The 17,898-nt window shown below is 44.0% G+C and overlaps 1 protein-coding gene across 3 annotated transcripts in view; it reads left to right on the top strand.

The window, feature by feature from the left end:
* The window catches only part of DGKI (diacylglycerol kinase iota), a 260,829-nt gene extending 244,592 nt beyond the window's left edge, over nucleotides 1–16,237 (top strand). For 2 of the 3 annotated variants that reach the window (XM_061638752.1, XM_061638750.1), the window contains 4 exons: nucleotides 3,490–3,610; nucleotides 10,673–10,709; nucleotides 13,620–13,719; nucleotides 14,964–16,237. In XM_061638752.1, the coding sequence (XP_061494736.1) occupies nucleotides 3,490–3,610; nucleotides 10,673–10,709; nucleotides 13,620–13,719; nucleotides 14,964–15,080 (375 nt within the window). In that variant the 3' untranslated portion in view covers nucleotides 15,081–16,237. Of the gene's footprint in view, nucleotides 1–3,489; nucleotides 3,611–10,672; nucleotides 10,710–13,619; nucleotides 13,720–14,963 lie in introns of those variants that run through there. The other variant, XM_061638751.1, reaches the window with a different exon arrangement.
* The last annotated feature ends 1,661 nt before the right edge of the window (nucleotides 16,238–17,898 follow it).

The raw sequence follows: 17,898 nt of genomic DNA, 5'->3' as shown, positions 1-17,898 counted from the left end.
ATAAAATAGCAAAAACCCAGGCCTGTCATAAATCACACACACACTATATATATTCATGAGTTACATTTGTGCTCTCATCACAACACAACTGCTATCTACAAAATAATTGCTCACACAACAGACTTCTCCCTGAAAATAGCTACAGCTGGGGCAGAGATCCTACAGTTGCTCTCCAGGGTGGGGCTTGCTGGCTCAGCCTCCTGGCTCCTCACTGGCTACAATTCCCACAGGTATAGAAGCAGTTGCAGTTAAAAAGGGCTGGGGAGGCTAAATAACAAATTATCCTGGCCTGAGTTATCCATGCTCTGATAACCTCCCGGTGAGATTACTGTAATTTGCTATATATGAAGCTGCCTTTGAGGACTGTTCAGAAACTACAGTTAAGGCAGAATGGGGCTGGTTGTTATGGGCAGGGAACAATAATATGACTATTGTGGGCTGGGAGATGAACACCAGCTTCTCCTTCAAACTCAAAATAGGTCCATATGCTGTGTCAAAAACTGATTACCAAATGCCCATCAGAATCATCTCCAGAACACAAGAGACCATTAAGTGCTATTAGGGCAACAGCCATATAGGAATGAAATGTCAGGTTGCAAAATACTCTGGCATGCCTCTGATGAAATAAAGTATTATTTTCAAGGCCTTATACCACAGTACATATATTTTTATCAAAGGTTTTCACACTATTTCATGCTCTAGTATAGCAAGTTATTTCGTAAGCTGAACAATTACCAAATATTACATGTTGTCAGGATCATTCAGACCATGGTATTCCCAGTCTCTATGTATGGATGTGAAAGTTGGACAGTGAAAAAACTGAATAAGAGAAAAATCAAGTCGTTTGAAATGTGGTGTTGGAGAAGAGCTTTGTGCATACCATGGACTGCAAAAAAGACAAATAATTGGGTGTTAGAACAAATTAAACCAGAACTATCACTAGAAGCTAAAATGATGAAACTGAGGTTATTGTACTTTGGACACATCATGAGAAGACATGATTCACTAGAAAAGACAATAATGCTTGGAAAAACAGAAGGGAGTAGAAAAAGAGGAAGACCAAACAAGAGATGGATTGATTCCATAAAAAAAGCCACAGACCTGAACTTACAAGATCTGAACAGGGTGCTTTATAACAGATGTTACTGGAGGTCACTGATTCATAGGGTCGCCATAGGTCGCAATCGACTTGAAGGTACGTAACAACAATAAAATCAGAGCTTCCCCAAGACATTGTCCGGAGGTTTCCCTTCGCAAGAACCACTGAATTGCAGCCTAAGTAGAAAATATGGTTAAAGCAAGGAATTCTACATTAAATTGAAATTATTTTTAACTTGTTTATGTATATGGATATTGTTTATGTATTTTGCTTTGTAAATTAATTTGATATTTTTTATTGTACCTTGTGTGTTCTATTGTAAACTGCTTTGAGATCTTTTAGATAGTAAGCGGTCTATAAATGGAAATAATAACAATAACAACAACAATAATAATAGTACATTGGTTTCCTCTCTCCTTTGCACTTCATTGCAATTTCAGTATATGCTGTGAATGCAGTTTTAAGCAGGTTCCAGGAATGCCAAGTCTCTCCTATATCCTGCTGTAAATTCCTGATGTTTCAGATAATCATTATCCTGCCTCCTCTTAAAGGTTAAGATTATCATAAACCTTATGCAAACTGTTTCTTTGTTTGAAAGGAGCGCCTACTTCTTACTGGGCAACATCTCCAAAATTTCCATTAGAGTCAGGAAGTCTATATCCTCAGGCTTTCACGATATGTACTGAGAGGTCACACTGAGGCTGTTTCCCAGGAATCTTTGCTGTTGTAGGTTTTTCCAAACTCTGGTTCACTGAGGTGAATCAAAGATTTAAAATCCCCAATATTTTATTCCTCATTACAGTGGACCAGCTGTGTGACAGAAAACCATATAGGCTTTCTTGGCTATTTGGTCAGTTGCATGTGGGTACCATGCCACCAGGTATTGGGAACCTTAGGCCAGGGGGGCAAATACGGCCCTCTGGGCCTCTCTGACCAACCTTCAGGACTCTTTCCAGGCCACACCCTTTCTCCCCAAGCCATATCCCTTACAAGCCCTATTCCATGCCCTCAACTACTTTCGCCTGACTGGAATGTGTCTTTGACTTGTGATCATGCCTGTTCCTTGCCTGGATGGAGGGAAGTGTCTATCTGCATGTGTGTGTGTAGAAAACTCTGATTCTTGCATGGCTAGAATGCAGCTTGCTGTACAAAGGTAAGAGTCAGATCAGTTACTCTGCCCACTTTTCTCTTTGGCCCCATCCACCACTGACCGGTGGTCCCCAGAAGGTACCACCTGAGGGAATGTGGCCCTCAGGCTGAAACATATTCCCTACCCCTGTACTACACATAGCATGTCTGATTTTGTGTGATGGCATGGCACCTGCATGTAACTAGCTCACCATGGGAAGAACTAATGTATGGCAGCAATCTCCTGTGTCAATCTCATATACAATTTCCACTGGCCTGAAAAGGATGTGGTCTTGTGGTGAAGGGTGGATTGTTGGGACTTTGCCTGTTCAGGGCTCTTCAAGCATTGACAATCGGTAGTTGCAGAGAGCCCTGCACTGTGCTTTGAAGCTCCAACAATCAGCTGATAGGCAGGGCTTCAAAGTGCCTTGCAAAGGGTTTTGCAGGTGCTGTCAATCAGATGATCAGTGCTGCCTGAAAACCCTTTTTTTGGCGCAGTCTGGACTTTAATTGCCCCATACCAGATGTCATATATGATGTCAGGAGTAGGGCAGGTGAGCATGGCTTGGCCAAAATGGCCTGGCGGATCAAATGGAGAGGTGTGGCAGGCCCGTGGGCCGGAGGTTCCCACTTACGTTATAAATAAAATTATCACACTGTTACTAGACCACCACTGATTACCAACCAACCTGTTTTTGGTTGATCTGCAGCAGTGTGATAAATGTGGGTTCAGTTTCAATTTCTGTGTATTCTGAATCAATTCATACTATGTTCTTACCATACCAATGTGGTTCTGTGAATTGACCCTAAGTCATCTGGTAAAGTTGTTTCTCTAGGACTGTTTTGTTAAATTTGTATAATTCTCATCTCTTGAAATGTAATCCTAGCTTTTTCCCCTTTAGCAAATATGTATGATGGTAATCATGTGGAAACATCTGCAAATCTCATGACAAAGCTTGGGAACTCTCTGATTGTCCAGAACAGGGAGGGTCTGAATTTTAACTCCTGAATGTATTATTTGGGTTGGGTACCAACCAACATGTAAGGTCCGTATTGGTTTAGAGTGTGAGGCATACTCGTTCAGGAAACTCATTCAGCAAACTCATTCAGCACTCTGTTGTATAGAGCTGAATCTGGAAGACCAGAAAACATTTCCCTAAACACTGTTATTTTAGCAACACAATTTATTTAAGGCTATCTCTGTGAAAGGAAACAATGAATCCACATTATTTAGTCTTTTTTTCTATGCATTTATGTTCTAGTTCATAGACTGCTGCAAAAAAGGAGCTAATCTGTTCATCCAGGGACCTGACCACTGTTCCTTGCTTCATCATGCAGCCAAGACTGGCCATGGTGAGATTGTGAAGTACATCCTAGACCACGGTGAGTGAGTGGATTGGCTCTGATCAATTACCAGGTTGGAAGGCAGTAACATTAAAATTGCTTCGTTTAGCCCCACCACTGGGATTCTACTTAGACAATAGCTTTTCAGAGACTTCATAGTGATGGTGTTGAACAGTTATTGCCAGTGATACTCACATACATTGGTTTGTTCTAGCCACATGATGGACTAACATGTGACTAAGGGAAAGTGTGCCTGACGTTGCACACAGTCATTTTGCTAGTAAAATGTATGAAAACAGCATGCATCTGAGAGGTGTCCCTAGATAAATAGCCTGCAACATTTCAGAAGAATTGGTGGAGGGGTTTTTGTACTAGATGCCATTAAAATTGATCAGAGTGGGGGAGCTAAAAGGGATTCACTTTCCTCCTTGTGGTTGGGGGAAGGTAATATGTATGAAAATATCATGCGTCATAGAGGTGCCCCTAGATGAATTGGGACAAGAGTTAAGGAGTTATCATGCATAAAACACAGTTTGTGGGTTTGTTTTTTGTTCAGTCGACAACATACATGTTTCTTCCTTCTGTGTAACTCCCAAAAGCACTGTGACTGGAACTTATTCTCTGATTGGTAGCTAGAACTCTCAGAAAAAAAAATATCCCTCTCATCTGCTTTGCCCCTTCACCCTGCTCTTGTATGGAAACTCAGCAAAATGCAATGGTTTGAAGAGACAGATTGAGTCTGAGCTCTCTGGGGTGTCCAGAGTCTGAGGTGGCCCTTAGGCTTCAGGAGTAGCCTCATTTGATCCGAGACATCTTGGAGGATACCAACTTTGCCTTGGAAGAGCCCCAAATCTCTCCAAATTGGTTTGGGATTCAGGGTTCATCCAAATCAAACACGTCTCTACTTGGTCAATTGTATGGGTCTCTCCCACCTGCCCACTCCCACCCATGGGATTGCATATTCATACATGACATGGATGGATGGGATTTCGCCATGGAAGAATGAGTCTCACATAGCTTGGAGTGCATGTAAAGGTGTAATGCAGTAACTGCATTATTCTGGTTTGGAAGAGAGTGGCTTAATGTTGTATGCATTAAGGAAAAAGGGATGATTGGGAAGGAGGGGAGTGCACTTATGGATGCTACATGGTTTGGAAATCCAGCTGAAATGAAATATTTTTCCTTTCCCTTTTATCTTCTTACAACCACAGTGAAGGGGCAGATGTCTGATTTTTCATATCTTCACCCAACCTGCTTGCCACCCCTCCTCCCATATCATATAGGCTCAGGCTGCTTTGCATCCTGGGAAACTACCAGTGTGTGTTTGTGAGGGGGGGATACAGCTAAAGGCAGAAGAATGGGAAAAGAATTATGAATTTGAGACAGACTGACAATTGGAAATGTTAAGACTGAGGTCCCCACAGGGCACCCTCCCAGTGTTTTCCGCTTCTGAGCTCTTTTCAACTCACATTTCCCTTGCCATTCTCTCTTTATTTCCCCGATCCTTTTATTTATTTCTCCATCACCCTGCACATTTCTCTCCCTTCCGCCCCCTCTGTTTTGTTTTTATTTTTTCCCCTCCCTGCTGTTTTTCATGATAGAAATCTCACTCATGCATTTCCCTTCCGGATTTCCATTGGGTTGCTTGGCACTCCCTTTCTGTAGCCCTTGGCCCCCTTTTCTTTCTTTTGCTCCTTGTCCCTGGGTAAAAACAGCCAGCTCCCTGCTGTAGCAGGATGACAGTGCCATTAGCTTTTCCCAATGCCAGCCTTTCCCACATGTGTGCTGCTTTTGTCCTGCGCCTGAGGAGGATTTGGAATGGTCATCTGGCAGCAAATGGGAGAGTGATATTAGAAAAAAAAAGCGAGGTTCAGAAAGGGGGAGGAAGGGGGCATGAGATGGTGCTGGAGAAGCATGCATTTGACTAAGGCTGCAGCCCTGTGCATATTTACCTGGGAGTAAGCCCCATTTAACTCAATGGAATGTATTACTCAGTTGGGATGGATCTGTCAGTTTGGTTCTCTGTGTTTTTCATTTTTCCAGTCTGAAATTCAGTTCTCCACATTTCTGTAGCCATTTTTTTTAAAAAAAATCCTCATGAAAATTCATCAGCATTTTAGTGCGAATTTCTCCTCACAAACACATTTTTGTCTTTAATTTTGACTGAGGTACACACTTTTGTAAGCAGTTTCTCCTAATATAGTGGATTTTTGTATGTCATTTTCACGAATGTATTCATTTTTATACACCTTTCCCCCTAATGTATGTCTTTTTGTAAACATTCTTGTTTGGTTGGAGAACTGCATTGCAAAATTCAGAAAGTGTGAATTTGAAACATTCTGCTTAAAATGCTAACTGAATCTAATTTCTCCCCATCCTGACTACTGCATACACTTCCATAGGATCAAGTTGTAGACTCCTTGTGAACCCTACTTTCTGTTTGCTTTGCTTTCTTTTCCACCTAACTGTATCTTGCCTTTATCTTTGGGCTGTGTACATACCATGGGTTGGATTCAACTACGTCGTACTCAGAGTAGACCCATTGAAGTTAATGAACCTAAGTTAGTCATGTCTATTAATTTCAGTGGGTCTACTCTGAGCAGCACTAGCACTGACTACTACCCCATACATTTAAAGCAATGGCTTCCTCCAAATCATGGGAATTGCGGTTTATTCATCACAGAGCTACAGTTCTCAGACCAGCACTCTTAACAAACTACAGTTCCCAGGATTGTTTGAGGGAAGTCATGTGCTTTAAATGTATGGTGCATACACAGCTTAGATTGCAAACTTCTGAGCAGGGTTGTTTTTCTTTTCTTGTTTTACTTTGGTGCTTAGTAATTTTAGACACTGAAACAATCATACTAAATATATAATAAAAAAAGGCCAAGAGTTTAAAATCAGGGCTAACTCCTTGTCTCCATGCTCAGTTGTCAACATAATAATAATAATAAAATTTTATTTATAAGTCACCTATCTGGCCACCCATCCAGTTAATAACAGCATAAGAGTTAGTCCACCCCAGAGATCCTATAGGCCTGCCTGAATAGCCAGGTCTTCAAGGCTTGACGGAACCCCATCAGGGAGGGCGCATGGCGAAGATCGGAAGGGAGGGAATTCCAGAGGGCAGGTGCCACAATCGAAAATGCCCTCTCTCTGGTCCGCACCAGTCTAGCAATTTTGACTGGTGGGACCGAGAGGAGGCCTTGTGTGGCTGATCTTGTCAGGTGGCACAATTGATGATGCTGGAGGCGCTCCTTCAGATAAACTGGGCCGAAACCGTGTAGGGCTTTAAAGGTCAACACCTTGAATTGGGCCCGGTAGGCAACTGGTAACCAGTGTAGATCTACTAACACCGGAGTGATATGATCACAGTGACGGCTGTTCTTAATAAAGCGTGCCGCCGCATTCTGTATCAGCTGCAATTTATGGACCGTTTTCAAGGGTAACCCCACGTAGAGCGCATTGCAGTAGTCTAAGCGAGAGGAGACCAGGGCATGTATCACCCGTGGGAGTAGATGGATAGGAAGGTAGGGTCACAGTTTCCGAATCAGATGTAATTGATACCAAGCTGCCCAGCTCACTGCCGAGATCTGAGCCTCCATGGACAGCTGGGAGTCAAGAATGACCCCAAGGCTGCGGACCTGTTCCTTCAGGGGTAATCTCACCCCATTGAGCACCAGGTCTATATCTCCCAGCCTCCTCTTATCTCCCACGAGCAACACCTTGGTCTTATTGGGATTTAGCTTCAGCCTATTCTCCTTCATCCATCCACTTACGGATTCCAAGCACTTGGACATGGTATCCACAGCCAACTCAGGTGAGGATTTAAATGAGAGATAGAGCTGAGTGTCATCTGCATATTGGTGACACTGCAGCCCAAATCTCCTGATGATGGCCCCCAGCGGCTTTACATAGATATTGAATAGCATGGGGGAGAGGATAGAGCCCTGTGGCACTCCACAATTGAGAGGCCAAGGGTCTGATACCTCATCCCCCAATGCCACCCGTTGATGCCTGTCTGAAAGATAGGAATGGAACCACCGTAAAACAGTGCCCCCTAATCCCAGTTTCTCCAGGCGAGCTAGAAGGATACCGTGGTCAACAGTATCAAAGGCCGCTGAGAGATCCAGGAGGACGAGGAAGGTACATTCTCCCCTATCCAACGCCCTCCTCGTATCATCCACCAGGGCGACCAAGGCTGTTTCAGTTCCATGTCCAGTCCGGAAGCCCGATTGGAATGGATCTAGATAATCTGCTTCCTCCAAGTGTGTCTGTAACTGTTTGGCCACCACTCGCTCAATCACCTTGCCCAAGAATGGTAAATTAGAGACTGGGCGAAAGTTATTTAACTCTTGGGGATTCAAGGAGGGCTTTTTCAAGATGGGCTTTATTACTGCCTCCTTGAGGGCTGATGACATTACACCCTCTTCCAAGGAGACATTTACCACTGCCTTGATCCCTTCACTGAGCCTCTCTTTGCAGCTCATGATGAGCCACGAGGGGCAAGGGTCAAACAGACAGGTGGTTGGCTTCACAGTAGAGAGCACCTTGTCCACTTCCTCAAAGGGGAGGGGCTGAAACCAATCCCATTGGACCGGACTGCAACTGGCCGACTCTGGCCTACTTCCTGTATCCACGGCATACGGAATCATGGCCTTCAGGCGCTCGATTTTATCGGCAAAGTGTTTAGCAAATGTGTCACAGGAGGCTTTTGAGTGCTCCATGGGTTCCTGAGCAACTGGACCGACCAGGCTTCAGACCACTTGGAACAGCCTCCTGGGGCAACACTCTGCGGACGCAATAGAGGCAGCAAAGAATTCGTTCTTTGTTGCCTTTGTTGCAATCTGGTAGGCAGCTATTGCCGCTCTAACCAGTGTCCGATTGTCTTCAGAGCGAGATTTCCGCCACCGGCGCTCTAGTCGTCTCACCTCCTGTCTCAGACCTCGCAACCGTGGTGTATACCAGGGTGCTGTCTGAGTTCTGTTCAGGGGGAGAGGATGTTTCGGAGCCACCCAGTCAACTGCCCTAGTGATCTCCCTATTCCACTCCATCACCAGGGCTTCGACCGGGCGTCCTTCAGTCAGCTCCAACTCTCCCAGCGCATTCAGGAATCCTTTAGGATCCATCAGGCGTGTGGGGCGGACCATCCTAATAGGTCCTTGTCCCCTGCGGAGGGTGTGTGGCATCGAGAGATCTATATTCACCAGATAGTGATCTGACCATGACACAGGGTTAGAAGAAACAGCCCCCATTTCCAGAGCACTTTCCTCCCCTCCCGAGATAAACACAAGGTCAAGAGCATGACCGGCTACATGGGTTGGTCCTGTATTACTAAGGTGCAGTTCCCAAGAAGTCATGGTTTCTATGAAATCTCGAGGGGCTCCAGTAAGGGCGGCCTCGGCATGCACGTTGAAGTCCCCCAAAACCAGCAGGTTGGGGGAGAGCACCCATACGTCCGAGACCACGCCGAGCACCTTAGTCAGGGAGTCTGCTGTGCAGCAGGGTGGGCAGTACACAAGCAGGATCCCTAAACTGCCCTTTGGGCCCAACCTCCAGTACATGCAGTCAACAAACTTGGTCTCGTGGAGAGGGGGCCTGTCGAAAACCAAAGACTCCCGATAGATGACTGCCACTCCCCCTCCCCGCCTACCTACCCTCGGCTGCTGTGCATATCGGAAGCCGGCTGGACACATGGCCTCCAGTGTAGGACCTGAGGCCTCATCCAGCCAGGTCTCCGTAATACACATCAGGTCTGCGTACTCATCTAGGATCATATCATGGATGAGTGTTGTTTTTTGAGTCACAGACCTGGCATTACACAACAGCAGTCGAAGGTCGGATGGAGTCTTGCTTCCCCCAGTTATCTTCTGGTCGTGGATAGGCCCGGAACAGGGGATGGATATTAAACATCTATCCTCTGTTCCCCTAAACTGGCGTGACCTGCCACGCACATTTCTCCAGGATCTGCCACCTAGCCGTTTAATATCATAGCTCTCCGCCCTCCCCACCGTACCCCCCTCCAGTCTGCACATGTCCCACTCCCTGTCCGCCAATCAGGCCGGCCCCCCTAAATCCGTGCCTCTCTTGCTCCACGAGGCAGGGTCGGTTCGCTTGTAGCTAATGAGCCTCTCGTCTCCTGCTGCTCCTGGGCATCTGCCATGGCTCTCTCCTGATCCAGGCAGCGCCGCTATCCCCACTCCTCGCTGCTTTCCCGGCACACCTGATTGCTCCTCGTCCTCACCACACAAAACCAGGGAAAAAAAATAATCATGGCGTTAGACTGATCACTAAATTCCATTCCTAGAAATCTCAGGAAAACTAGCTTAGTTATTTAAGGAACATTCAAAGAAGAAAAAGGGATGTTCTTTGAGGCTCAAAAACTGGACAACAGATAAGAAGACTGTTTAAAAACAATTTAAAAGGTTAAAGCTTTAAGACAAACTGCGGAGCCTGGAGTACAGACTGCTGCTCCTGTTGCTATCTTGCCTTCCACCCATATTAAAAAGTAGAGATGTGTGAGCTTTCTCTCCCCTCTCCCATTTCTTGAGAATTTTTTTTACTAATGTTATTGGAATTATTTTCCTTTCTATCAAAATTTGTCTTCATTTGTCTTCTTTACGTGTCATTCTGATTTGCCTCAAATTTAAATTTAAGATTTTGTAAACAGAGGCTGGTCTGAATGGACCCCTGCTGTGCCAACCTCAGCCAGCCCTTCTTACTGCCTTCTTACTTATACATCCAGTCCAAGGGGTGACAGCAGTGCCTGTCAGCGTCCTGCTTCTTCATCTCAGTGTTACCCTTGTAGAGCTTAGCAGGGAGAAGGATGGGGACACAACTAGCATTAGTTGGCCTTGCCTGTCATTGGCTCTGCCTCCAGTTATGTCTGGTCTTCATGCTTTCTGCCCTACTTCTCCCAATGGGCACCAGTCACCACTGAATTTTCACTATTCACATTGAGGAATTTTTCACTAAATTCTGGTGGATGCAGTTTATAGGGGAAGGGAGTATGATTCCTCACTATGCCTCTAAATTTGAATCCATTTTGTGTTGATGAGCTTGAGGATCACCATGCAACTTGCCTTACTTCCTTTTTGACAGGTCCTTCTGAGTTACTGGATATGACAGATAGTGAAACGTAAGTCTTGCCCATTTGGCTTCCCTTTTATTGCTTTCACTTCAGCTCGCTTTTAGCTGTGTGCATTGATCTGCCCTTGGTTAAAATAAAAATAAAAATCTGCATCTCATAAAACCAAGCAGCAGCTCCCTGATGACTCCTTCCAGCTGCAAAATAATTTATTTCCTAAACTGCAAAGCCAACCTAGATAAAAGGGCAAACTTTAAGACTGCTTAGTGCAGGTCATTTTCTCAAACATCTTTTAACTTTCTTCTTGTACTCAAATATCTGGTGGTTAATGGGAAATAGACAGCAGACACAGAAGACAGAGAGATTTTCCTCCACCTCCTTTTTGGTTGTATACCAGGTGTGGGGAACCTTTGCCCTCCAGCTGCTGCTGAACTACAACTTCCATCAGCCCTAACAAGTATGGCCAATGATCAGGGATGATGGGAGCTGCAGTTCAGCAACATCTGGAGGGCCAAAGGTTCCCTATTCCTGGTATATACTGAAACTGTGATTGTAATCTGGGCTAGCCAAGGTAGTTCCCTCCAGTTGTTTTGGACTCCAGCTCCCATCATCTCTGATCATTGGCCATCCTGGCTGGGGCTGATGGGAATTGGAGTTCAAAACATCTGGAGGGCACCAGGATGTAGCCAGAATTGAAATGATGCAACATCATTTGCCAGTGTCTGGATGGGAGGCTGCCTAGAAATATAATGTATGCTGTCTCGAGTTGCAAGAAGAATTGCAAGAGATAAATGCAATAAAAAATGAGACTGAAGTCAGGGAGGGGAAATAATTCTAGCTGAATTTGTGAATGTGGGTGCTATTTAGTGCTATTCCTACTCAGGGCAGATCCATTGAACTTAATAGGCAGGACTAACTAAAGTTCATTAATTTCAGTGGGCCTACTCTGAGTAACCCTGTGACATTATTCATTTCCTAATTGTTCTTCACCACTAATCTGGTGTATTCTTCTAATATAGTCTTAAATTTTTGAGCAGAAGTGTTCTGGAAATAATAGCATGTCTACTAGTGCCCACTACACTACACCCATAATCCCCTCTGATTATCTAAAGAAAAGAAAAGGCTACAATATAGTTTTTTTTTTATGATAGGCTTGAAGTTAAGTCTGCATTGAAAATTTGTCTCAGAATCTGCTTTGGCAAAATCTGAATTAGAAATTTGAAAACTGAAAAAACATTGTTGGTGTTGGCAGCTGACTTTGGGTATTATGCTTTGATTGCTATAATCTCAGTATCTGACTCCTATCTCCTCATCTCAGATTTGATGTATTATATTCTGGACCTGTTTGTATCTGATATGAAATCTGTTCATCTGCCTGAATGTTTCTGAAATCAGTTTATGCAAAAACAAAAAGCCCATTCATGGCAAGCTAATATATCCAGTTCCTTTTAAAACTCATCAAAGATCTGAAAGCCAAGAATCTCCTTCCAAAAACATTCTCTAAAGTGTTATCAATCACCTCTCCTTTCATACAGAATGTGGTTAGCTTGAGTATGGTACTAGTTTAATGGGTGCCCACTGATTTAATTTCTCTAGTATCAACCCTCTTTCTTCTTTAAAAAAACAAAACTAAAATGAAGGGGGAGAAGGTGCGAGAGAAGCTGCATGCAGCATGGCCTCTTGGGAGCCTTCTCCGTGGAGAATGAGGGAAATTGAATTGCTCATGCAGGGGGATCTGCCTCCCCAGTCCATGCTACAGCATTCTCCACACTTTCCAATGCAGCAGAGGAGGTTGGGGGGAACTGGGATTTGGGACAGCCTGCGCTGCTGCAGGGAGTCCAGAGGAGCCAGCAGTAAGCTGGAAACAGGAGGGAGGGAAAGGCATGGGTTCCAACTCTCCATTCCCTCACAAGTACAGAATGCATGACTTCTGGTTCCAAGCTCTATATCGAACCAAAACAAAGCAGAAGTTTGTGGAAAAAGGCAAGTCGAAATGGAATTTCATTCCATTTTGACAGAATGTAAGCGGATTGGCCTAGCTAGTGGATCCCGACTCTAGCCGGTAGACTTGGACTCAGTACACCTTTTGGGTTCTCCTTAGCACATGCCAGCCTCTCTCTGTCTTTGACAAAGAACTATGCACTTTCTTCCCTTCTGTACCTGCAAAGGTTCCAGGATTGGGACGATCATTATCTGTCCATTAGACCAGGGCTGGGGAACCCTTTGGCCCTCCAGATGTTGCTCCCATCATCCCTGACTATTGGACATGCTGGATGGGCTGATAGGATTTGTAGCCAATGACATCTGGAGGGCCAGAGGTTCCCCAACCCTGCTTTAGACAGCCTGTGAGAATTACAATTTTGCTTTTGCAGGCACTGCTAAATCCTTTGGTTCAAGCGTAAGCAGAAGCATGGCCATAAAGTTGCCTTTTGATATTCGTTTAATTTGGAGCAGCAAGGTTTCAACAGAATGCACATCTTCAAGGGTAGTGCAGAATGACTGCTCAAGCTGAAGTGTGTTGCTCAGTCCCAAAATGCAAAGAACTGTATGGCATAAATGATTCCAGATTTAAAAGGGTTTTGTTAATGATAATAATAATAATAACCCGCAGGCAGAAGCCAAAGTGTCTTGCAGTCAAAGTTCAGACTGCAAATGGGAGGGGGGTAACATGGAGGTGGGGACGGAGAAGCTTACCACTGTTCGCTCCACGATGGAATTCATTCAAATAGGGAGGGGGGGAAAAGCCTTCTTGTATCAGGTTTAAAATGGAGCTTTAGTCTGGATGACAACTTAACATTCAGTACATTGCTTTAAGCAATGAATGCCATCAATGCCATTGAGGAGTCAGAGGACCGGACAAGCAAATGTCCCTGTGTCAGCAGTAATAAAACTATGCCCTGGGAAAAGTAATTAATTGCAAAAAGGTGGTTCTCATTGATTTTCTCTATTGTACACACGCAGGGGTGAGACGGCACTGCACAAGGCAGCCTGCCAGCGCCACCGTGGCATCTGCCAGTTATTGGTGGAGGCTGGAGCATCATTGAGGAAAATGGACTCCAAGGTAACTGAACCAAACAAACCCATCTAAACAATGCTGCGGACAAGGGAAACTAATATGCATCCAACTCAGCTGATACAACTCCAAAGCCATATTTGAGAGTCACTTTTCCTGCTTATTTGTTCAGCTTCAACAATTGCAGTTTTTTTAAAATGGTCCCCACAAAATTCATCAGCATTTTAGTCCACTTTTTTCTCAATATGTGCAATTTTGTATGCCATTTTGCCTAATATGCATATTTTTGCAAGAACTTTTCTGTAGTATTATGCCTTTTGTATGTTATTTTCACTGATATATGCACACTTTCCCCTAACAGACACAATTTTTTGATTGGAGAACTGCCTTGCAAAATTTGGAGAAAGGCAAATTTAGAAGGATAGCTGCATTTCAGTTTGTCACAAAAATGGCAGCACATTATTAATTTAATGTATCACTACTGTCTTTTTACTCCCAGGGAGAGGCACATGTGGGATTTCTAGTCTCACATGTCAGAATAACTTGAGTGGCCTTGGGTACTGTCCACCTTGTAGTCAGGAGGGAAGGGGCACCATTTACTGTGCTGTCTCAGGCAGCCAAAGATTTTGGGCTGGTCCTGGCCACAAGCTGTTTCAAGGTGACTTACAAGAAAAGTCAAAACAATAAAATACATTGAAAATATTGATTCAAACCACAGTGTAAAGCCACAGAATAAAAACAGCAGATCCAGTAGGTAAAACAGCAGCTACTGATCACTGAAAGGGTCCCAAATCCCATTAGCGGAATGGGAGAACAGGACAGCCTTCACCTAGAAAGAGTGTGCCAACTAAACATATTTAAGGAAAATGTTTCATAATGTGGGAGCCACCACAGAAAAGTCCACGATAGTCAATCATTTTAATGAATTTTCTTCCAACTAACTATGCTTGACATTGCAGTCTTTGAGCAAATTAGTTTGTTTGCAGGGACTATGTTGCCTTAAACCAGGCTTGCACACTTGTGACCCACCAAACCAAACACAGCTGGTGGGCAGCTATGTATGGTGGCTCATCACACTACTTGCCTGCCTGGGATTGTAAAAAACAATTGAGGTTGTGAGTAGGGCCATGCTAGATACTATTCTAATTTCCATATTCAGAAGATAACATCCAGTGCAGTTGAACAACTTGCCAGTAGAAGACTCCTCTCACCAAGAGTATGTTTTGTTTTGATGCTGCTCAGTCTTCTTTTGTCCCCCTGGGTATTTCTAATGCTCTCTCTTATCACTGTAGGGTACGACACCTCGAGATAGGGCCCAGAAGGCTGGGGATCCAGATCTAGCTTCGTATTTGGAGAGTCGCCAAAACTACCAAGCAGTTCCCCACGAGGACCTAGAGACTGCAGTGTGATATTTGTGGTGTGTGTGAGAACACCGTAGGAGATCACGAGGCTGCACCTGAAGCACTCTCGGGTGTCGTGTGAGGAAGGAGCTAATGGAATCAATGCATCTCTCGCTCTCATGCAAAATACCTGAGAAGATGCCACCCATTTCTAAGGGCTACAGAGACTTGCCACGGAACTCTCATGTTCCCAGATGTTAGCCAGCGGAGTTAAAGGAGGAGACTCAAAGGTCTGTGGAATCCATGGGCCAAGGAAATTTACTGTTACTGCTGTCACAAGTAGCATGAACATCTTCTGTGTTCCTCTGTAGAATTTATTTGGAAAGAAAGCAAGCAAGCAGGGGAAGAAACCAAGTAACATGCATATTCATAATCTCACCATTTTTACCTCCTCTGCCTTGCCATGAACATTTTTAATTTCTTTAACATTGACCCAACTTTTTTCATTCTTTATGCTTGTTTTCTGCATTCCTTCCTCTTCAGTCTCCACCATTGCACCTCAGTAAACTGGTGTCTGTCTGTGTACTAAATCTTCATGGCTGCTGAGGAGGAAGTTTACACTTTGAGGAGATTCCTGGGTTTCCTTGGCAAGGCCATACTTCTAAAAATAAGTTCTCACCTCATTGTTCATCATAGATTGCATTGCCAGATAAACATTTTAAACATATTTCTCCTCCCATCTCATATATGCATCAGAGATGTCTCAGAACCAATCACAAAATTTATTATGAATTTGAGAGTACTAAGGCTACAGTGCAATGGTGAATCAGGAAGAAACAAGTCAGGTTGTAGTGATATACTGCACTTCTCTTGGAGAATCTTACTGAAGTTCCTATGGTATCCTGCAGATTCCCTAGATAGGTTTCTCAGGAGGAACCTCTACAGATTTGCTTCAGAGTTTGTTTTTTGGCAAAATCTGATCACAATCTATGGATGTGTCAAATTCCCCCAAGAAACTGTGTTCATCATAGTCACTTTGGTGGCTCATAGTCACCAAAGCTCATCATAGTCACTCTAGTAAGGTATCTTGTTTCCCTCTTTACTGACACCAGAAGACTGGCTATGCTTTGTTCTGAATCTTGTCTGGAATTAGCCACATTTGGGTACTTGAGAAAGAAATTGTAGGCTGCCAGAAATCAAAGCAAAATAAATAGCCCTGTTGTGTAGTTGGTTAATGAACTTAAGCTCTTCAACTTTTGCTTTTGATGACTACTTGAAACTAAACTGAAAACATCTGCCGTTAGAACTTGGCTTGTTGGTATCAAGAAAAGGATGAAAGTCATGCAAAAATCATTACAAATACGTATAAAGAGACAGATAGCACATTGCTAAGCATTTTTACTCAACTCCCTCCAAGTTTAGTGGGGAAATGTGTTTAGGATTGCAGCCTAAAAATCCCTTGTGACAGAGAATATCACCTGCTGGTTATGAAGAATGCTTTTAGACATAGAGAAGTTACCCCAGTAATTATGGAACAAGTGGCATGCAGTTGATATGCCTCCACTGCTTTCTCTAAGGTTAGAATGTTTGTGCTCAGGCCTGATATGGTATTCTATCCTTCCTGTCTCCAGGAAATTATCATCATAATAAACTCTGCTGCTGCCTCACCTGATTTTTACATGAAGCATCTGGTGTTTAGGGTTTCCATAACTGCCACAGAAGCAGAACATTTCAGCTTGAGTTTGCTGACCAACTCTGAACAGCAAAACAGTAAAACCCAGCCCTAGGACAAGTTCAGGATGATTTGCTGCTGAGGATCACAGTTGTATCTACCTGCAGATTGACTGCCCATAAATCGTCTCTCAATTGCACTGGACAAAAGCACCTACCAGAGCCTTTTACTGCAGCAGTGGGCCTGCTCTTACTTCAGTATACCCAGGGTCATGCGCTATGTCTTGGGCTGAGATATCCCCCAATACAGATGGACCTGGGGCGGACTCCAGCTAAACTGTGCTCCCTGGATCTTTCTGATCCTTTCTCCTATGTGGTGGTGGTGGTGAGGCTTAAAAAGTGCCAAGCATTGTTCCTATGTATGTATTTGGCCATTCCAGCTTCTGTCCCAATAGAAGAACTAGGATTGGGGCTAACACCATGGTATTCTAAATATGGTTTGCTTGCCATAGGCCCACTTGTATTGGCATGACTCTACATACCCTGTATTTGGTAGTAACCTTTCTGATAGGATTGCAAAAAACAGGAAGCAAGACAGGATGGATTTGCTTAATTTAACAAACGTAAGATGGTTGTAAGATGTCCTGTGGGTGCAGGGTACTCCCCATATACCATCACAGCTATGTACTTGTATGGGATCAAGGGGGAAGTTAATAAAAAAGAATCTAGGCCTGCTGTATCTTATGACAGTTGGCTTTGAATGCCTTTGTGGTTTTGATTTCCCATAATGATTTCTTTGTGGTTTGATCTCAGCTTCTCACAGTATAACATTCCATCTATGCATCCAATACAGGACATGATGGTCATTTGGTACTTTCATCCTCGCCCCACCTTCATTGCATTTGGAAAATGATGCCAGAATGAGAGTATTATGCCTCTCTTGCAAAGGCCACCTTCCTCCACATAAAGACATACCTACTGGGAGCTCAGTCAGGGGCAGTCATTGTGTAGCGGAAACAACATCCAGCACAGAAGCTGGAACAGAAATTGCATTTAATTATGCCTTTTAATATTTAAGGTGTCCGGAGGCACTTTGCAAAAGCAATGTGTCAGCGACTGGCAGGCGGCATATCAACAGTGAACTAGATAGAACTGCTATTATGTTCCTGAAATAGCTTAAAAGAAGCCTAGGGGATGAGCATCTGTCTTTCTCTTC

The sequence above is a fragment of the Rhineura floridana genome, chromosome 8 (genome assembly GCF_030035675.1).
Source record: "Rhineura floridana isolate rRhiFlo1 chromosome 8, rRhiFlo1.hap2, whole genome shotgun sequence".
Taxonomy (NCBI): Eukaryota; Metazoa; Chordata; class Lepidosauria; order Squamata; family Rhineuridae; genus Rhineura; species Rhineura floridana.
Note: the sequence above shows the minus strand (reverse complement) of the source record. Positions and strands in the feature narration are given on the sequence as shown.